The sequence below is a fragment of the Strix aluco genome, chromosome 1, assembly GCF_031877795.1.
Source record: "Strix aluco isolate bStrAlu1 chromosome 1, bStrAlu1.hap1, whole genome shotgun sequence".
NCBI lineage: Eukaryota > Metazoa > Chordata > Aves > Strigiformes > Strigidae > Strix > Strix aluco.
The window spans coordinates 145,045,707-145,068,272 of record NC_133931.1 but is presented as its reverse complement, the minus strand read 5'-3'; the positions used below and the strand labels follow the sequence as shown (position 1 = coordinate 145,068,272).

The window sequence follows — 22,566 nt, the reverse complement described above, 5'->3', positions numbered from 1 at the left end:
TGTGGTGATAAGGATGAAAATGTAGCATGTTTGAAGGCCACAAGAGTATTACAAAATTACATTTGAAAGCTGACAACAATTGTTTGCAAGCATTTTTTTGAAAGCTACTCAATAGTGACATAATGAACAGAAGACCTTTTCCATTATTAGCAAGCACAACCTCCTCCTGACACAATTTGGGTCAAGTTCACCCCAATGTAACTTCCATGGTCGCACTGAAGCTATAGCAGGAGAAAATGACCCTTTTTTGTCTTGTGAAAAAAATGCCAAACATGTACGTGAACACAGTATAAGGACAATGTGAATCAGTGTTTTCTTACAACATAGTAAACCATTTTGTTTATATTCTTTCAGCGGTATGAGAGATGAGTACAGGTTTTGTGTACACTGCTTTCTTGCAGTTGGTTTTATTGTTTATGTGATGGGGGATAGCATGATCTAAATGCTACCCTAGAGTCAAGAACTCCAAGGGTTGAGTCTTTTTTTCTAATTAATCTCTCTAATTATATTTTAAACCCACATTTCATCTGCAAAACAGGGAGATAGTATTTCCCATCTTGTAGGATCAGCTAGTTAAAAATGCAACAGCACTTGCAAAAATATTAATATTATATCATAAATGTTAATGTCTTTTGATCCTTTTGTATTATGAGTGCCTTAAGTCTGGTAAATTAGGACTTCATCCATCAGGGTACAGAAAGATTAATTCTGTGAAGCATCTCTTGGCATTGGTGGGGGGACATCTCAAAAGGTGCCAATGTTCTGCTGTTGATGACTGAGAGTCATTTAGCTTCCTGAGTTGAAAGGGTCTTTGACTAGGATTAAAAAGGGAGAGAACTATTTGTATAGCAATACTTCCTACTGGAGAAGCTTTACAGTCAAACTGCCCCTCTTGAAAGGATCTATTTGTTCCTTAACAACTTTGTGGCATGACCCCTGATTGACAGTGAAGTGGTATTTATAGTATTTAGCCAGTCATCAAAAATGACTAATTATGCCTCCCTTGGAATGTACATGCTTTGATGACTCACGTAATATGCTCTCATTATCTCACAATTTGGTATCTCTGATACATTTAAAAATACGTACATATGTATAGTAGTGGTACTTAACATCTGCCTTTCTTAAAGTTCCATAAATTAAATCTTTTGTAAGTTTTAGGTAAAAACTGTTGTCCCTGCTGTGGTGTCCCCTTTCAAAGTAATAGATGTTTCTTGTTCAGTCAGTCGCTCTTGCGTTTGTCATTTTACAAAATCTTCTAGCAGGCTTGAATGCATGTAAGTCAAGGAAAAAAGATCAAAGGCTAATCCATTAGTAGCCTCTCAGATCTGACCTTCCCTTAGAAAATATTCTATGAAAAGTTTAAAATTACTCTTTATAAGAGGGAAAAAGACTGTAGCAGAAAACTTGTGAAATATATGGTATGTGCAACAGCAGGACCAAACCACTGGTTCATCTACTTTTCAACTGAAAAATCAGATTAAGTAGTCACATAATATGTAAAGAGCAATCTGTTTCTTTAAATTTGCTATTTTTATATTGCTAAGTGGTACTTTATGTAACTTTCTTCTAAAGAAACCCTGAAAGTATTCATCATAAAATACTACCTGAAAGCCTGTAAACTGCTTTTCTCTGGTTCTTGTTTCTTTAATCTTATCTGAATCTATTTAATTTTCTGTTTTTTAAATTAAAAATTATCTAACTCCAATGAAAAAGTCAAGAAATAATTTTTTTTTTTTAAAGTAAAAATGTATTTTGCCTCCCTTCGCTGTGCCCAGCCTGTCACCAAAGAATAACTTGCGCACCCCATTTGATTATTTATCAAAAAAATGCCTATTAGCAGGAATCTATCCACCAATTTTATGGTAGATTTTCTCAGACGGGAATTGTATTTTAACAGTGTGCTTGCATTTTTATCTCAGGAATAAAACCAGTAGCCTAATAAATAGGTTACCTGGATATTTGGGACAGTTTTAATTACTTGTTTGTCTTGATTCAGACCAAGGCATTTCCATTTGGTCTTCCCTGTCCTTGGTGACCCATTGACACAAGAGAGCTATCCTGAAGATGGTCTTTTATCATTTGTCCTAGTGGAGTCTTTATTTGTAGATCTAAACATTCATAACATCAGACTGAAGTTGATAATATCACAAGCTTTTTAAAGCACTCACCAGGTGTCTAGGAGACAGTAGTCCAAATTCCTGTAATGAATGGATGAGGACAGGTGATGGGAGGTAAAGCATTTATTATGGAACTGTGGATATTAATCTTCGCACAAGGGGGTGACCCCTGGGTAGCCTTCAGGACTGCTGGTTAACCTCCAGCTGGGACTAATCTGCCCATCTTTCAGGTGGCTCCAATGGACTTCTACCCAGTGGAAGACCCTCTCCAGGGACCTTGACTAAAACCATGGTTCATTCTTGTTCTTCCCCTATGCATTGGTTGGGATATTCAACAAAGGTGGGGAAAAAAGAGGTTTCTAACCTGACTAGAACAGTTATGAGGCCCAGAAGACAGAGGTGTCATGAAAAATTTTTATGCCAGGGAGTAGTGAGCAGGAACCCACTAGGACTTTACTGAGGACAATTCCTAACAATAATCATACTGTAACCTGCTAAATTTTTGACCATTCTAATTTAACTTCCTCATTCTAATCAAGTGTCTCTGGAGTACTGAATAGAAAGTAAAAAATAATAGAGTGCAAATTTTATCGCTCCTAATTCTAAAATTTGATTTGCCTCATATCCAATGATGAAAAAAAAGATCATCTTGTTGATCAGGAATGAGAAAGAAAGAAGGGGAAACAGGAATCTTAATGTTGCTATTTACCTGTGCAGCATGTTAAATATACATCTGAGAAAGCATCTAACATTGTCATGTTACACTGCATGCATATGTGTGTGCACATGACTGAATATAAATATGTGTGTATATGAGCGTGTATACATGCTTTACGCAACATTGCACTATTTGTGCACAGTACTTCTTGATTTGTTCTTAAAGTCGTTGGTTTTAAGGGACGTAAATAAAGATGAAACGTGGCCCAGTGGGTTTTAATGGATAGACAGTTACTCTTGGTAAAAATAACTACTTGATTAAATGCTCTGCTGTACAGTGATCAAGGAAGTGGTAGATAAGTAATGAAAAGTGTATCAGTACAAAAAGTATCAACAGCTTATAGAATATGATAAATCAGCAGGATAAAACAGGGACTGCAGACTTTTGCATGAAATGGTTTTACTGAGGCCTTCTATTTCTTGTACTATTTTCCATGAAAGCTTTTCTGTCAGTGATGCAGTTTTCTACTGCACAAAACTAAACTGCCAAATCACTGCACCCCACAGATGAGGTAGAAGTCACTTTTACATTGCAGTCAGCTGTGAGCAGTCAGAACATAAGTGTTCATGAAATGACAGTCACTTTTTTTTACATACAGAGAAACCAGAGGGTCTGCAGATGAGGTGAGCATAGCAGTCCAGCATACCATCATGCATCTTTGTTAAAAGCTCATCTTCTGTTTTGCTATCTGCAGACCATTCCTCAGTGCTGGGCTGTGGATGCAGACCCCTACAACTCTATGGCCAGCTTTTCCTCCTCTAACACCACCCAAGCTGAGATGGTGTTGGTGTAACATGGTCCTTCTGTCCAAGATGAATTCATAGACAGTCAGTACGGTTGGAACAGTTGTCTCATATCTACAGAGTCTGGAGAGATATCTCTAGGGCTTCAAAATCTAGCTGAAATACTTTCAGTTGTTAATGCTTTGTAGGAATATGAGGTTAAGCTATAATGTGCACCTTTATCTGTGGTATACCATTCATCTATGTAGTGCAGAGAAGAAAAAATTCTGTGAGGTAAGGACTCAGTCTGGTATTTTCTGTCTCTACATCCATATTTAGGATATCCATTATTAACCATAACCTAGGTTAACTAGGCTTATTTTTAGAGGTACTGAGTGGCAAACTGACTAAAAAAATCAAGTAATTGAATTATCTAAAAATAGCAGGAGTACTCTATTTAGGCTGTCATGTTTCAAAATTATTAATCTCCTAACTATTTTGGCATAAATATCATTGCAAAGTATTTGTTTTGAGATGGACTCTGAAAAGTGCATATTGAAGCAAGAGTTTGGCTTTGGGATACAGTCTTTTTGTTCAGCTGTGGGAAACAAACAGAATTACTTATAGGCTGCTATTATGTCAGGGTGTTTTCAAACCTCATAATTAAATTCAGAGGTATGGAAGATCAAAAGGAAACTGTACAGGAAAAAGATGTAACAAGAAAGTCAGGAACAGATACAGACAGGAGTTTTTTGCTGTACATGTCATTCTGAATTAGAATGGCAGGAGGCTCTGTCAATAAGATCAAAAGGTGGGAACAGATATGAAAACTCTCCTTTTACTGTTAATTATTATAAATCAGGTAGGAATGTATTTGAACACTATTGGCAGAGAGCTAAAAGCAGTAACTTCCCCCCCGCCACCCTTCTTTGGGGAGAGGAGTACTGGAGCATTTGAACTTTAAAAGAAATCAGTTTCTGGGTGATTTAAACATTTTTTTTCTTTTCACTATTAACACTAAATGGCTATATCATCTAACACGTTGTGACATGCTCCCATTTTTTTCTTAAATGTAAACTTGAATAGCATAAGTTAATCCACAGGGATTTTAGTGGAACATGGTTATTGTAGGATGCCAGCTTGGTCATTCAAGAGTGGTACTTTCCTATGTGACAGACATTTTTGAGACAGACATTTTTGATCTTTGTGTTTTTTTGCACTGTGTGGTCATTTAAAAACCCAGGAAATTTCCGCAAGCACTGTGGAAGCTAATGTTATAGTTAATTCCTTAGGAGATAATTCAATTCTTCTTGTATAAATTTCATGCTGGTTTCACTTGCAGGTGTTCTTCATGTTCTGTTCTAAATTGCTGCTTAGTGTTGCTGAGCACAGTTGGTAGTTGCTGTGATGATCCCAGATGGAGCTGAATTTCAATGGGTATGAGTTATCTGCAGGGGTCCCAGATCTTTTAAGAGGTTTGGATGCTTTGGCTGAGGTTCAGCTCCCATTTCTCAGAGTATGTATAGTTAGATGTGTGTGTATATAGGTATCTACAAGTGAATTAGATGTCTAAGCTCCCCTTTTGATTGGTGAAATTCTAGTCAATATAGTTAATGGAGCTTGGAGAGCTACTTGGCCAACCAAAGTTGGTGTCTGCTTCTGCATGTGATAAATAACTTCTGACTTTGTTGACTGCATCAATGTTATCTCCATTAACTGTGATGGGAAATTAGACATCCAGCTCGCATGTAGATACCCACATATACACCTAAAAACTTAGATGTCAGCCTCTGAGTCAAATCCCACCGATAGTGAGATCTACTGTGGAAAAAATAAATATCCCTGATATTTTCACCTCACAATGATTCATTACTTATGCTCTGTGTGAAGCTTCATGTGTGGAACTGCAAAATGCTTACACATGGACATGCAAATCAAATTCAGGGCTGGTGTGAATAAAAACAGTGTAAATTTTTCAAAACTATCTCATAAAAAGTTGAACACTATGCTATAACTTGCATCTTTTTATACCTTCAAATTAGTGCCTTGTCTGCTGCCATTTTGTCCTCCTCCCCTTTTTGCATGGCAGTTTCTGACAGATTACAACTTACCTTTGACTAGCATTTCCTTTGATAGCAATTTGTTGGCCAAAATAATTTTTCCTTGGATATTAAAGAGGAAATCAAACATATCATGTGTGATTTCTGTGAGATTAGTTAAACTGTTTTATAGTCATTGGAGATGAAATTTCTCCTGCCTAACTGTAACTGGCTAAAAGTTCATCATCTAACCTAAATCAAGTGTTGATACCTGTCTGTGAGTGGAACGAGAGAAGTACCTGCAGAGAAGGACCGGTCTTCCTCTCAGATAACAATTTACAATGGTATGAGTTGCCCCAGGAAGCACCTGTAGCACTGGCTAGTTTAGTTGAGATGCTTCCTCTTTGGGTAGTTAAAGCTGGATGTGCTTTAAGCTCCTGCCTGTTCTTAGTTCCAAAGGCAGTGCAGATGCTTCAAGTGCTGTTGAAAAGTATCGCAGATATGCAAAGCGGGAGAGAAGTTGTAGTGCTGTGCAGCTGGCAGTGCTCCTGCCCCTTCCTGGCTGTAGGTCTACGCTGCAGCCTTGCTCCCATCAATTGACCCAGTATAAAAACCAAGCTGCTCAGCACCCACATTGGGACTGCATCTGCCGGCATTTTCATCTTGTAGTTATATATTGAAATCATAGCTCAGTGCTTCATAATCACTGGGAAACAGAAAAATCATACTGCGTTGCTACTTTTTTTTCTTTTCATTTTTGAACAGCTCTGTATAGCAGCAAGAAAATGAAGGAGTATTGTTCCATGCCCATATCTTGAAATTGTTCCATTCAGGGACTTAAGGGTATGGAAATCTTTTGCGTATTTTGGGCTTCACGATGTTTTATTTCTTAAAGGAAAATTAGGAGCAGAACTGTTTAGGAAGAAAAACATAGCAAGACTTGGAAAGGAAACTGACACTTCCTTAAATATCTAGAGGTCACCAGATGACTAAAAAAAGTCATTTCATGTTCAGAAAATTGAAAATTTTGGCTAAAAGTCTGTTCTGGTTCAGCCACAAAATAAGGACAGCAACTAGAAATGAGAAAGCAACTTGGAACAAAATGATGAAAGAGGAAGTGGATACTAATGGATATAAATTAGAAAAAGTATGGAAAATTTATAGGGAAGGTCAAAAACAGGAAATGAAAAATCTGTGGTTGGCAAGGCAAAGGACAATAAAAAGTTTTTAGTGTATTGAGAGCAAAAATCCTTATACTATAAAAGCCACTAGATGGAGATAGTAAGATTGTTATGAGTGATTTGAAAGAGCCATAAGTGTTAAATAAATATTTTCATTCTGTATTTTGAAAAATGCTTGATACTGTCCTCATGTCATGAATGTGCTAAGGCACTTTGCAAAATGCCCAGAAGAAAGAAAGGAAAATGTCAAGTGGCAGCCACTTGGACTAAAGACTATTTAAAATCAATAGGCCTGGATAACTTTTGCACAAGAGTCCTAAAAGATTTGTTGAGGAGATCCCCATTTCATTGATGCACCATTGTGAAGGGGGACAAAACCCAAATCAAAACCAACCAACAAAACAACCAATGAAAAAAACCTCCAAAAAATCCAACCCCCAAATAAACACCTCCCACCCCCAGCACCCCACCCTCACCTCCCCCCAAAGAAACCCTAAACCACCCATATGAAACCACAGGGAAGTACAGGAGTGCAAATGATTTGCTGGTATTGAAATGTAACTGATACCCATGCAATAATCGCATTGCTATCATTCCTCAGCAAAATGAAAAAGTCTCTAATTAATAATGCAATAAATGTTAGATATTTTAGTTTAATAGAATATAAACAGACAGTTAAAACAGGCAGCATAAACAGACCATTTCACTATGTAATATCTGGTTTTGTTACTTGAGACTTGTCATTTGACTGGTAAAGATTATTTTAGAAATAATAAATGTGCATAGTTTTGGCCACGTTTCCTTTAAAAAAATGCACTATACAGCATAAGGCATGTACACATCTGATTAAGAAGGGGTTAATTGACAGATCCTCTACATACCAAATTTAACTAATTCATGATGGTACAATCAGAAATGCAAAATGCAGGTTGTACTTATGAACATATAGCATCCTGTAAATCAGAATGCAAAAAAACCCCAATCTAGAGTGCAAAAGCTGTACAGAATTTCTCAGTGCAGCATCTGGATTTATAAATTTAAATGTATATATTATAAATGTATAAATCGTGAGAATACAATGCCTGGATTTGGTGATGAATCTTAAAAGATATGTTGCAAATTATAGAGGGTGTTGGAAAGATGGACAGAAAAACATGAAACGCTGACTGATTTGTTCACCTCTAAAAGGGTAGTGATGCATTGTCTATGTGTGATGTACTTAAAACCCACAATATTAGTTAGACAAATTTTACTGAATGTGGTACGGAAATAAAATTACAAGGGAAAGAGGGAGAATGGAAAGACTATGCATGTTGGAGTTGATGTTATCACCAATTCCAGCTTTCGTTCTTTGACTGAAAAAAATCTATTTTGTGTGTGTGTGTGAAAAAATCTTTGACATGGACTCAGACAAGCTTCTCAGTCTTGTCGTTTGTTTTTAAGACCATCTTTCCCTTTAAAATTATTATTAATATACATAGTCAAAGAAGCTTCTGCACCAGTTGTATATTAATTTGCATTCATTATCTTAAATCTTGTCACATGCTTAGGAGCAAAAAATTACAGGAGTGGGCATTTGGTAAAACATAGTGCTTAAAATGTCGGTTTGGTTTTATGTTGGCGGCATTCTGTTTGTGTAATAACTATCCATATCCATTGGAAGGAAATTCAGAAGAATATGACCTTTCAATTGCCACATGCTATCTGTGTTCCAACTATAAAATACTAGAAGTACTAGCTTTAAGCTTACAAAAACGTATATTGTTGCTATTTATATTTCTTAGCCTTGCATGTGGAAAATCCCAGTTGCTTAAAAAGAACAGTGCTGCAAGTACTGTTATTGAACTGATAAAGTCTGCATGGCAAAGATTTGTAAAGGCTCTCAGAATCAAAGGTGAGTCTTTGTTTACCTCTTGAAAACACTTTTATAGGAGGTTCTGGTTAGCCATTTCCAATAGAGAATGGAGCAGTTGATCAGATAGCAGCTAAACTAATGAAAAGCATCATGGAAGTGACAGGAAGATTAATTAAGTTCCTCCAGTTGTATTCACGTGTGGCGGTAGAGTTCCTCTGGGTACTGTTGCAGTTAAATGCTATTCATGGTGACAAATATTGCAGATCTCCAGAAACGACACTTCTGAGTCAAGGGTAAAAAACACATTTGGTAGTTTTAGCCAGTGGAGTATGTGCAAAACGGAAGATGAGCCTCTATGGCTAGTTAAAATATACAAACATAACTTGCTCCTTCCCTTCTTATCCTTTAGCATAACTCCAAGAGATTAGTAACGAATCACAAAATCATCATTGCTGTGTAGTATGTCTTAAACTACTCCAGATGGCTTCAAAATAAAAACAAACCAAATTTCTAGCTGATGTGCTAAGTATATTTGATTTGAGGCATGAAAATATGTGCACTTGGAAGGACTTTCAACTACTTTTGGAGCCTTACAAAACTGTGGCTTCTTTGCTGTTTTTTATTTCTGTACACTGTAGTACTAATAGGAATGAAATATCTACAATACATAAATTTCCAAATTACATAGAAGTTCTAGACCTACTTCACCTTCAAGAATCTTTTGGTTTTAGGGTGCTTTTGGTGAATTAGTAGGTCAAGTGTGATTTGGATTGCTTCTCCCACTTTATTTTCAGAAACGAATGTTTGGACAATACATTTTTATTCTTAATAGCTGCCTCTGTACAGTAGATAAAATTTATTTTAGGAAAAGCTGGAAACCTTTCAAGTGTATGAGATCTTTTAACCTACTACACATGATGCATAAACTTAAAATGTTGTGTCACTAGTGTATTTTGTTGCCTACTATTAAATTTCTGCCAGCAAAGAGTCCCTCGATATGCTTCTGCATTTGCAAGAAAAGGTTTGTGGTCAGCCTCACTAATTGAAATTCATCAAAGCCAACTGGTAACAGTCTGGGTATAAATCTAATATCAGTTGACTCCTGGGAGAGTTCAAGACTGGAAGAAAGTTTTCCAGGAATCCTAGGGAATTAACTAGGTGCATTAATATTAAATATTAATTGGTCTCTGCAACAGACATGCTTTTAAGTGGTTTTAACACTTACTGTGGAGGCATCGTGTAAATAGGTGGATAGATAAAATTCAGTAGAAAGCATAGATAGCACAGCTGGTTCACGAAGTGGCCTTTGGCTCTATATGAAGTCAAGCATGGGGGGTAAGCTGTAGCTTTCCCAGCTCTGCAGAAATGTGGGGTACGTGCTGTACTTCTTGGACATGTGTATTTCTCAGCTTGCTTTTTGTTTATTCCAAGGAGGTAATGTCTTGTGGGGTAGTCTGCGTTTTGAAAATCTGCCCTTTGTGGCAAACCCTTTACCAAACTGTGAGGTTGTCAAGGTGAGGAAGGGCAGAAGAAATCAAGGTGGAGATGCTATTAGGAAAAAAAGAAGCAGGTTTCTGGGAAAAAGGATTTCAGGGAGCAGAAGCTACTTCTATTATTAGAAATAAGGTTGTGGAATAGCCGTTTTAGCAGAAGGTACATTTTTTCGTTTTATGTTTATGCTATTGCTGAATCACGAGGGTTTTGGGGTTTTGTTTTTATAGGTGAACCATGCATGAAAATATGGTAATTTTGCAGTTGACCTGCATCTGTAGCAAAGCTAAATGCTGATTAGCCTGTGCTGGCTTGTTGATGATTGGGAGTTTGTGCTGTGGGCTGACATCATGGGTAATTTGCTCATTCATTCTGCATGATCCTGCGTGCCCAGACTGGGTCTACTCAAATCTCCAGACGCACACAAGTGTTTGCTACTCCCGACTGCGCTTCCCCACAGTTGTGTTCAGCAAAGTCCACAGTGCTTGAGTTAAAACACCAGCCATTCGGGATTGCAATTACTAAACTAATCCTTGCTTTACTGACAGTGACAATATCTGGGAATAAAATTTATTCTTTGTCCCTTGCTTGGAACTCTACTTCTTTTTGCAGTTTATTAATGTTGTATGTGTGTAAATGAAAGCAGAGTTTGGCATGGAGTATGTGAATTTGGGCTGTGAAAGCTTTCCAGGAGAGACCACCAGTGATTTTCCCTCCTCTCTTGCATTTGTTCCATAGTTGAAATGCAAAGAAATTAAAGAAAACTCATTGGTTTAGTTCTTCATTGTCTACTTTGATTGTGTGCTTATTTTAAGAACACAAATAAGATGCAATAAGTGAGGAGATGGTCCTGATTGTTTGGCATCCTAAAGTGCAAAACAGAAGTGGAGGTAGCATTCAGAACCAAGTAGTGAAGAATATGTGCGTCTATGCGGTGCTTAGCTGTTTATGCTTCCTGAGGAGCTGACCTGCCATCAGGCTCCACCAAACTGGTATTGTAACAGAGCAGCTAGCTCAAGAAGGGATGTTTAAAGGCACCATAGTTGCTGCCTGACCGCTAATGGTACATCTACACAGACATGAGTCATCTGTACCCATGCTCTTAGCTGGCCAGCTGATGGCACAAATCAGCAAGGAGTATCAGCTTGGAAGAACGTCGAGAGTGGAGGTAGCCTACATCTCCCGGGGTCTGACTCCTGGCAGAATGAGCCTGAGCTTTTCTGCGATAAGGTAAACGCAGCCTAACAGGCAAATGCTGCGCCTGAGTGCAGACTGTCCTAAAGGACATCATGCAGTGCCTCTGCAAAAGCACTTTGGCGCTGGCAAAGGAGCTGAAGGATTTCACAGCAAATTGGTTCTGTGAGCTTTTACCCTCGGTGAAGGGAGGGGAGGGAATGCTTGTGCTGCAGAAGGGTCCTAATAGTAGCTTATACCTGCTGCTCAGAGGGCATTAGAGTGGCTCAGCTGAGACGTTTTAAACCAGCCTTTGAGGGTGGTGTTTTCTCCTATAGTGAGGTGTCCTTCCTTGTACAGTAGAAGTGAATGAGCATTGTAATGGTGAAACAGAGGAAAGGAAGGTGCCTTGAATACCCTCTGTTACTTGCTGTCTAAACCCTCCAGTTAAAACACAGGCCATGGTTTCTAGACAGCTTCTTTTTTCCTCAGAGGTTTCTAGATAGTGGTTCTTCACCTTAATTTAGGATTAGTTTAACTTAAGTTGCTGTTGGTCAGTTTGAATGACACAAGAAGTCTTGATCTTCCTCTCTCATGCACTATGTGCTTTTTAATTGTGAAGCAAAATTTATTTTGGAGTCTATCTGTGTACCGTGTATCCCTCACTTCAGGAATGCATTTTCCTAGGGGCAGTTGGAATAAGAAAGGGCTAGGCAACAGAAACAGAGAACTGTGGGACTGCCAGTGAGGGACAGGACTTAAATTCATGCCCCAGTTCCCCCAGGCAGTTTTTATCTCGGTGACTTGCATACAGGTGACTTGCATACTCTCGAGAGCAATGCTGTGGAGGACTCCTACTGAGATGTGTAGTGGCAATGTATGCCAGGGTTCTTAACTCTTCTGCTGCAATTGGAGCGTTCCTTGGCTGCTGTGCTTGTGGGATAATTTTGCCCTAAGTGATTGGACCTCATGAAATAGAAAAGTGTGGAGCTTTTACAAATAAGAATGAATTATACCTGTCATCTTCTTTCCTGTAGAATAAAAACATTCATTTGTTAGGTCCTATTATAATGAAATAAACACTTCAGCATACTGTCCATTTTTTTTACCTGTATTTAATTTAAGTGTATTACCAGTGATACATGCCAGACTGACAGCAGGAGACCGATGTCCTCTATTGATTCGTAGAACAGACGTAATAGTAATATGTGCACAAATACAGACCACATAGTCTTCACCACGCTGCCACACCAGTGTGTGTCAGATCCATCCCGAGGCACGATGTGTAGGTGGTGGAGAGTAGTTCAGCATTTCTTTGGTCGTTCTTCCTCTGAAGCTGCTACTAGTTCATATAGCAGCAGGGGCTGTGTGGGGACCTATTTACAGCAGACTTAGGACAACTCCATTTGTCACAGAACAATAAAATAGCTACCAGCTGCTAATGACTTATCAACCTGGGCTGGAAAGGAACCAGAGACCTGAAGGGTGAAAGGTTGTAAACTCCATTACAAATCCTCGCTGTCATATATCTCCCATCCTCACGCTTTGTTATTCATGCAAAGAAATTATAGTTTTAAAAAATCAGTTCGGCTCTATTGAAATTGAACTACCTATTTGTCAATTGCTTTTTAAAAATAGAAACAGACTGAGCTTTATCCAACATTCAGATTAAAATCACTTATTGAGATGGAACTATTGATTTAAAAAAAAAAAAAGTCCTAGGGGGACATGATCTTGCAAAGTGCCAAGCATCTTTCATGTTCTACCGAAGTTGGAAAATCGGGGCACTTGGGGCTTCTCCTGGAGCCTGTCCTTCAAAGAAAAATACGTTAACAAAATACGCTTTGTCTTTCCCATTGATTATGTAATTGAGCACGTTATGTCACTTGAAAGCGTTTGCTGCCAAAAAAAAAAAAAAAACAAAAAAAAGAAAAGAAAATAAATATGTACGATTTTAGAAGGGCTTTTTTTTTTTTGGCCAATCCAGAGTTTGGTTAACCAGAATATTAGAGCATGTCGTTGCGAGTCCGTTAAAGAAAAGATCTGTTTGTAGTACTCTTAGTCCTGATGTCACAGGCACAGCAAGGACATCAGAAGGAGGAGTCAGATTACAGTAAGAATGGGCAGTGCAGCATGCAGCCGGAGTAAACGCTAAATCAGACAGGGATTGTATCAGGGATAAGACTGCCTGCAAAGCGCTCATCCTGAGGAGGCACACTGCTCACTCACGCTTCTTGTGCTGGGAAATTTCCACATAATGTAGAATGAAAGAGCTCTGTTTTACATGTCAGCCCTGTGCGGGAGCTAATGCTGAATACACAGCGGTGGGATCCTGACTGCATGATTAATGAGAAACATAATGTATTTTGGTAAGTGTTAACTGTGATGTAATTTTGCTTCTGCTCACATTATCAATAGGAGTGATTATTATAAATTTTGGATTCAAGAACATTTTGTGCTGGCACGCACCTAAAACTGACAACTGGGGAATCCTGTCGGCTGTGCAGTTTGAAAGGATTCCATTGTCTGCGAAATTTTCTGTTTGAGTGGGCTACCGCGTAGTTTTAGCAGCTTGAAAAATAAGCTAGATAGGATGAACTCATCCTAGGTTTGCTTTATTTGAACTTGTGTTTCATCTGCCGAGAGGGGATGAGAAATGGTTGTGAGGCATGGGAAGTTTTAGACGAACTTAATGTAATGGACGAGCTGCTCCTGCACTGTGGTGAGGATACACAGTGAACCTTAGAATTTCATTCAGCTTTTAGTTTAAAGAATTCAAAGATACAAAGGTGAAACAGTGCTTTATTTGCAGTGGTGTGTTTGCTGCGTACTCTGCATTATGCAGATCACTGGTGTGGGGTTGGCTCCTAGCATACCACAAAACACGTATTATTTTAAGCCTTTAGAGGTCTCAGAGCTGTTAAATATTTGTGCAGCGTTTAGTTTTGCTGCTTGATGGAAATCTTCCTTCGGCTTACAGCTGAGCTGGCTGCATACCCTAAAAACATGCTGGAGCGTAGAGCTATGTCTAAGCAGTGTAGTGCTGCAGTACTGGGCTGGGATGTACTATTGCAATATACTGCTGCAAGTTAGAGCTGCTAAATAGCAAAAAAAATAAAATAGGAAATTTGGTGATGTGATGGAAAAATACTATTCCTGGCTACTTGAAATCTCATCTATCTTCAGTGTTAATTTATAGCTGCATAATACTTAGAACGAACATAGAGCAGAGAGTTGGAGGATTTCTGGGACATTCAGCAGCTTTCTCAGTGTCATTAAATATTGAATCAGGAGTTCACTTCAAGCTCTAAGAGAAGAACTTTCATAATATTCTGAGCCCTGTCACAAAAGTACTATGCTTTACGACATGCTGAGCACTATTTTCTTGTTTTCGTAAAATTAAAAATATTGGTGAGGAGGGTGTTGACTTTAACAGTGAAACCCATCAATTATGAAAGCAGATTGATTTTGATGTAAACTGTCCTAATAGAAAGAATATAAATTGGCTGAGTTGTCAGAACTGTTCAGAGTCCCTTTCAAAGACAAATTTGCAGTGTTTTAGCTTTGCTACTTTTTCCAAAGACTGAGGAATAATAGACAAGCATTATGGTTTTAGGTTTGAGTAATTTGGATTAAGTCTCTTCACCATTAAAAACGTGGCATTCGGCTAATCTTTTGCTCATTTCTTTTGTGTTATTTTTCTACCTTTAGTATCACTGCAAGCGTGAGTTGGGTTTTCTTTTGTTACAGTCAGGTTTGCAACAATTGCCTGTGTGACTAGGATTAGAAGTTGTGGTTTCCTGAAGTTATATGAGTTAGGGTATTAGGTATATGTTAGCTGTACTGTACTTAATTTTAGCAATTTTTCTGTCTATAATTTTCAGAAACATGTAATGTTGATCAAACTTATTTTGGTGTTACTTCTTCTGGAAAAATACAAACCGCTGTTTCACATGCTTTTTTTTTTTTTCTGGTGCAACACAAGTTTTTAATTGAAACAAACTGGATTGTGCTTTCTCTCTGCTTTGTAGGAAATTTAACTTCTGAGAGCAGAGCTGAAAGTTTCTGTTAGGCAGGTTCTGGGTCTGCTTTGTTCAGTCTGAAACTTCCTTTAATATTAAGTTTTAAATGAATGTTCTTGTTTCTGTCTTTTGCATAACAAAGTATGAGCTAATGGGGATAATGTTTACCTGTGGCAGTTCTGGGTGTTTTCCTGCTCTGTCTGTGAGAAGCCAGAACGTCTGTAATCTCACCTGTCCCTGTTGTAACACTTACTGCACAAAGCAGTGATGCACAGAGCTGGATGAAAGCTTGACTCCATACGTTGCGCACCTACTTTGACTTAAAATTGCTGTAGCCATCATATAGATGATACCGGAATTTTATATTTTCTGAGGAAATAAAAAGAATTTCCTTTTAATATTAGTAAAGAATTCTGTGGTATTTTTTTCTCTGTGCATGCTACTATTGGGCCACCTAAAGAATAGGAAGGGAAGAAAAAGCATTTCTGTATGTTTGTATGCATCTTGCTTGTTTTTCTGGGCCTTCTTGTCTAATTGCTGCTGATGTAAGGTGGCATAGTGGGAACACATGTGTACAGCATTAAGGTTGAAATAAATACTGAAATAATTACTGTAGAAAATAAGACCTTAACCTTCTGAAAGTATTATTCTTATAGAGCGAGTATTAATAGGTGAAGTGAGTTTCTTAACCATCACAGAGAAAAGTTGCTAAATTCAGGAATCGGTCATAGCGTTTGTTGCTCTCTTCAAAGCTGTAGCCTCCAAGATTTTGAGCTGAAATATTCTACTACATTCTACTATGTATATTCTACTATTTGAGCTGAGTATTCAAATAATTAAACTTTTTGTGACCCTTCTAATTGCATGAGCCTTTCTTTTACATTACACCAGAATTTTGATGGAGTAGTTTCAATAACTGCTAATTTTCATTCACCATGCTGTGCTTTAGAGTTTGTTGTTTAGTCACCGTGGATACATTTGTTACTTATTGTATTGATTTTGCATTCATCACTTCAAGTTGAACAGAAATATGGAATTATAATAATAATAATAAAAATCCTACAAAATGATGTAGTGTGTTTATAGAGTAAGCCAAAAGCCAATGAAAATAATAAATTTCTGTTAACTGTTTTAATAGGTAGATGTTTTGCACTTAAAAACATACATATCTACCCCAAAGCAACTTTTGGTTGCATTTATCATTAAGTTAATAATTTAGCATAAGATGTTGTGACCACTCTCAGCAGCTCCGAGAGGAGAAGCGGTGGGTGGCTGTCAGTGCCACAGCGCTGATGTTGAACACTGATAACAGGGGACCTCCTCTAGTCCTGCTCAAGGCAAGGGCTCTGCTGTGGCCAGTGGTCATAGCTGGACGCTGCCACCTCTACCTTAAAAGGTCCTGCCAGCCGCTGCTGCCTTGGCTCGGCCACTTCGCCAACATTGTGCCTTCCTCGGCCTGGCAGCGCAGGTGGCTAGCAGGATCTGTTTCGTCCTGCGAGCGCGGTGGCCCCTGTGGCCACCCCTTGGGCTGGGTGGCCAGTCTGCTGGGGTCAGGTGGAAAGCGCTCTTCGCCTTTTGGGAGGGGAAGGGGGAGAACTTTGGTTGTGTGCTGTGCACCGGCACCATACGTGATGGTTGTCAAACCGGAGGAAATGCTGCAGTGATATTGCAGTTACGGGACAGTGAGAACTGGTCCCGAGGGCTCGGTAAACCCTGACTGGAATTGAGAGGGAGGCCAATCCTCCAACCCCGCTGTCAAAAAAATTACCCCCCTTGCCCTTACTGAAGAAGCACAACCAAAACAAGAACTAAAATTAAAATTTACAAAGACAGCAAAAATAAAGAGAGCCTTTTACCTTTCCTGTTTTTTTTTCCTTTTTTTTTTTTTTTCCCCCTTCCCCCACTGCCCCCTATGAAGCTGTTACTGTTTTAAGTAACTTCTGTTCTCAGTGTTTCCATTCACATTATATAGGAAATCTAATATATTGGGGTGGAAATGAATATCCTGTAGGATAAAATAATAGAACTGTTAAGGGGAAAAAACAAACAATTTTTGCCTGAAAATGTCATCACATTTCTGCTTGCATGTTGGCTGTTTTTGGTGGGGTTTTTTCAGTCAATGTTGTAGAGTGTAGTAATTCATCTGCATACATACTACTGTTCTGAGTATCACTTTTTATTTCTGGAACACTTTCTTGTAGAAGAGATTCATGCTGGATGAGTCATGGAAGAAAAAATACTCCCCTCACACCCCAAATCTCACCACCTCTTTAAAGAAAACACACATTGTACAAACCAACCAACCAACCAACAAAACCTGTTTCAGCAGTTTCAGTGAAAATATTTAGCTGTCACCCGTTTGTTTTTAGGAAGTTGTATTTCCTTCTAGGTTAGAGAGTGTGGAGGCCTTTCACAGCATTTCTGTTTGTCTTCATTTAAGGCAGGATGAACCGGTGATAATAAGGCTGTGCTTTTAAAATGTCTTGAGAAACACAGATACTGGATTATTAACTGTATTTTATCACCAGTCATCTGCAGTAAGAAAGTGTAGTTAATATATAATGGATACTGTATGTGACAGAAGAATTCAGCTGAACAAGCCAATGTATAGGATCTTGAAATCTGTAGGAGCCTGATGTTTATACTTGGAACATTACAGCCTCCTGGGCAGTGAAGTTCATATCTGGAAGTACTGAATAATCATTAATGCATGTATACATAATAATAATAATAAAAAAAAAATTCTGTTTGAACTTACAGGAACTGCTCTGTGCTACATTGTAGCCTTTTAGATTCTGTTACAGAAATTGTTAATTTAAAATACTTCTAAAGATATCCAGTATGTTGCCATAAATAAAGGGTGATTTCACCATTTCACAGAGTCATTCCGAGTGTTACCCTTCTTGTGGGTGGCAGAATTGCTCCAAAACCAAAATCAGAATTAATGGTTTCTTGCTTCATTAGAGAAGATTAGATCACGGTTGCCTCAGCTGAAGGTCCTTTAACAGAAAGTGTGTGTGTGTGCACGCGCGTGCATGCATGCACGTGAATGTGTGTCTGTACATATTTTAACTGGAATGACTGTGGAATCTAATCCTGCATCCCTTATTAACAAATGTCTTGCTTCTGTTAAGAAATGAAATGTTAACTAGAAACTGGATTTTTAAAATTTTCATTATGTCATGCCTCTGTCCTTTTTCATCTTTTTTCCTAAAAGAAAATTAATATAAATAATTTTTATAACATATTTTAAAATAATGAGAGCTTTTGGGTGCAGAATTATCTCAGAGTCATATGACTTCTACCTCTCTGTGCCTGTGTGCAAATATCCTTCCATATTATTTTGATTTTGTTTTATAACCTGGTGGCAGTTCTAGAAATTGTTGCAATTACAAAAACGTTAATCGGGTTACAGGAATCCTTTCAAAGCTTTTGCCTCTCATTGCACTAAAGAAGATGGTGGTACTTGAAAAAGAAATATATTTCGACTCGATAAAGGAAATATTTCAATTTGGTATTAGATCATGAAAAGTTCTTGAAATACAATAGAGGTCATAAGGGCTTCAGTTTTAAAAAGGGGTCATTACATGTAATATACTGCAAAGATTAGTTTTGCAGCTGAAATTGCATAGATGATTGGTAACATTCAGAGAAAAATGCAGCAAAAGTATTTGGCTAGAAATACCAAAGCCTGAAGTGTCTAGGATTGTACTTGAATCAAATTGCTGGGGTTGAAAGTGGGAAGAAGCTTTGCTCTGTTGTAGGGCTAAGCTGTCATATGGCAAAGCCACATTCTGCAGCTCATCCTGTATTCTTAGTGATTTTAGCAAACGCTTCTGCAAAGTCTGTTTAGGGGTGAAAAATCTTAATACGTGAAGCTTCATTATTGGCATGCTCATATAGTTAGACCTCCTTGTCCATTTTGTTGACCATTTCTTTCAGTTTATCAGTCTGATGCTCATGAACATGTTCCCCTCAAATAATTATTTATTTTTTTTCTGTGTACATATGCCATAAAGAGTTACTCCAATCATAAGCATGGCATGACAGCTTAAAGAAGTTTACAAGGGTCTAGATCAAATGTGAAATAAGAAAATGCAACTGTAATTTGAAATTGGAATTGTAACGGAGGCTTTTATGAAAGTTTAATTATTATACATCCTTGTCTCTTGTTAACATCTATGATAATACAGTTCTGTCTCTTTTGATGCTTAAAATTATATCCATTTAAAACTCCTTTAGGTTTGAAAAAAAGACATCTTGAGTGCTTATCTAGAGCATTTAAACAAAAGCACTTGTTCTCTGTTTTTTTTTCTTTTTTATTTTTTTCCCTATTTCTGCTTTGGCAAAGGTCACAACTATTTTAAAAAGTTGGGGTTAGATCAATCTATTTATTTTTTTAATACCTCAGCTAGCTGGCTGAACCAGTTGCTTGGAAATCATGGGAAATTCTTTCATCACTATGGGATCAGGTCCTGGCTGTATTACCCAGCCAACTAATTTACTCTGTTTTATAGTCCCTGCAGATTTCAGAATTTAAAACCATAATGTATCACTTGCTTTTCAAGTAAAGCTTGAAAAGCTCCTGGGGTTTAGTCATGTATAGTATCTTCATCTCTGAAGCAGTTAGAGGAGATACAAAAATGAGATTGACTGGGAGTGTCTGCTAACTGGTATGGCCATTTGAAATTTTAGCATATACTTAGGATCTCAAAGGACTCTGGCTCATATTAGTAATTTTGATACTGTGTATTGTTTATGCGTTCTTTCTTAGGACGCAAACCAGCAGTCTCTTCACCAATTCTCTTCTTCATAAAACAAGATAGAGCCTAAAAAGTGGGTTTATGTTAGAAAATCATCTCTGAATATTAAAACTGCTTTCTTAAGAACAAAGGAAAAAAACCCAGGCTTAATTTACTCTTTGATTATCACTTCACATTGGTTCTCTTATTTATTTACTTTTATACTGTAATTGAAAAAGCAGATGGACAGTACAGTTCATTCAAATGAAAGACATGAAAATTTTCTCAGCTTGTTTTGTTCTTGTTGACCTTGTTTGCTCAGTTTGTTTACTATGAAGTGTAGTAAGTTATGTAGACAGAGGGAGATAATGGCTGTGTTTTCCAATACAGTTACTCATCGTTGCGCTAGGGATCAATATTGAATGAAAAAAAAAGAAAAAAAAGGAAAGAAAAAAAAGTCAAAAAACACAGACCCTTGGCAAGACCTGCAATTGTGAATGCACAAGGAAGGAGTAGGTGGGGAGGAAGCCAGTCTTGGCACCGCAGGCAATATCAGTGCTCTTCTTACTAAGCCAAGTCATTTTTCAGTAGCAACCTGAGGGTCTACTGTCTCTATAGTGCAATGTTTAGCAAATTAGTTTTTGTTTGCTGGTATTTACCTGTGATAGCAAATCCACTCACCTCCTGTCAAAACCAGCCATGTATCAGGAGCATTTAGTTTGCCAGATATGTGACTATTATATAGCAAGCACGCTGCTCCTTTGTTTTTCTATTAGTACTGGTAAGTTGTGCTGCTGTGAGCAGCAAATTTTTCAACAGTGGAAGTTGCATGAGCTTGTCTGCCTTTAGATAGCACAGAAAAAAATAATATCTTTGCTTCAACTCTTCATGCAGCATCTGTTATTTTCAGTAGCCATTTTTATTTCTTTAAGAAGAAAAAACAAACAGGCATACATAAAATGACCTACTCTCCTATTTAACTTTGCAATTCCTGTATTTGTAAAGGACAAATTCTAACAAGTCAAACAGGCTATAAAATGTTGTGTATGCATATGTAAAGATATATTTAAATCATTTCCTTTTTTGTCTCCTTCTCTGACTGAGGGCATGGCAGATGCATGAATATGGGTGCTGTAAAGCCATTGTAGTGCATTATTTCTAGTATCCTTACACGATTTTAGTGCTCAAGACGTGATGTAATCATTTACAAACATTTGTCTTGCCAGTCCTGACCACAGTCTGTCTACCTTGTAAAACTGGTTATTTAGTCCTCCTCTCCACATACAGTGCTAGGGCAGTCACACTAACCTCCTAATAACACATCTAGTTTCTGTTGGTTTAAATCTTAGTAGCACTGAGTACTCAGAAATTGCACTGGTCCACATGGTATGATTTTTCTCTCCCCTTTCTTTCTTTACTGAGAAAGGTTCTGAATTAACTCTTTTTCTTTTCAGTTGGGTTGAAGTAAAAATTTTCAATACATTTATAGATTCCCAGTGGTTTTCCCTTTTTCCTTTTTTTTTTTTTTTTAAACTGTAGTATTTTTATAGAACATAAAAGATATCTTCTTACATAGATACTGCTGACAAACTTACTCAATGCTAATTAGCAGCCCACCATTTGGGTTCCTGTGGGTTCAGTAGGACATCTGACATCTCTTTGGATATGCTGTATAGAAAGAGCAGTGCCTTGCAGAAATACCTATCTATGGTCAGATCCATGTATATGAGGTGAGTATCCTTCATATTAGCATTTATCTCTACACACTTTAACAGTATGTGCAATAGTTTACCTTTGCCACACATGCACATTTTCAAGGTAGAAAGCATCAGTGTCCTTAAAGAGGTCCATCACTACACATAAATATCTGCCCACACAGATCCGCTCCTTTGCATGAATGAACTTACTGAATGTAATAAACAAAGACTGAAAGGCTGAAAATACCTTAAAAAAATAAATCAAAGCAACATTTGAAATCTCACTAACAATGTAGATACAATCAAAATGTGATTGTGGAAAGCCTTAGAGTGTGTGAAATGTATATAAACTCTGCTGGCAGAGAAAGACAGGCAGGCAGCAGGTAAAGCGCTGCGGCGCAGCAAAATGATATTGGCAGCACCACCCTGCACAAGCACCCCAAGATGACTGAATGAAACTGCTCTGTTTTGCCCATTGTGAGTAACTTGAAGCAAAATTGTCATCATATGGTATCATCAGCACACAGGGAAGAAAATTTATTTAAATAGCCTGAAATTAACCTTGTGAAGGCAATGAACGATGATGCTACGCGTCACTGTGGACACCCAGGCAATTCTACAGATTTTGGGAAGATAATACAGATGTGTATAAAAATTTATTGTTATTGCCTATTCTCCTATTCCCTCATTTTTTTTTTCCTAAGTTAAATATATCCAAAAGAATCAATGTAGTGAGGAAAAGCAGCATGGAACTATCTCAGGTAGGCGTTTTTTGATGATACTTAGCATTGAAAAAACATTAACAA

At 37.8% G+C, this 22,566-nt stretch overlaps 1 protein-coding gene across 2 annotated transcripts in view; it reads left to right on the top strand.

The window, feature by feature from the left end:
- Window positions 1–22,566, top strand: part of ZNF385D (zinc finger protein 385D) — a 446,378-nt gene that overhangs the window by 253,759 nt on the left and 170,053 nt on the right. Inside the window, exon 1 of one of the 2 annotated variants that reach the window (XM_074838721.1) lies at window positions 13,327–13,668. The exons of the other annotated variant lie outside the window; for it this stretch is intronic. Coding sequence (XP_074694822.1) covers window positions 13,647–13,668 — 22 coding nt within the window. The 5' untranslated portion in view covers window positions 13,327–13,646. Of the gene's footprint in view, window positions 1–13,326; window positions 13,669–22,566 lie in introns of those variants that run through there. 2 annotated transcript variants of the gene reach the window in all.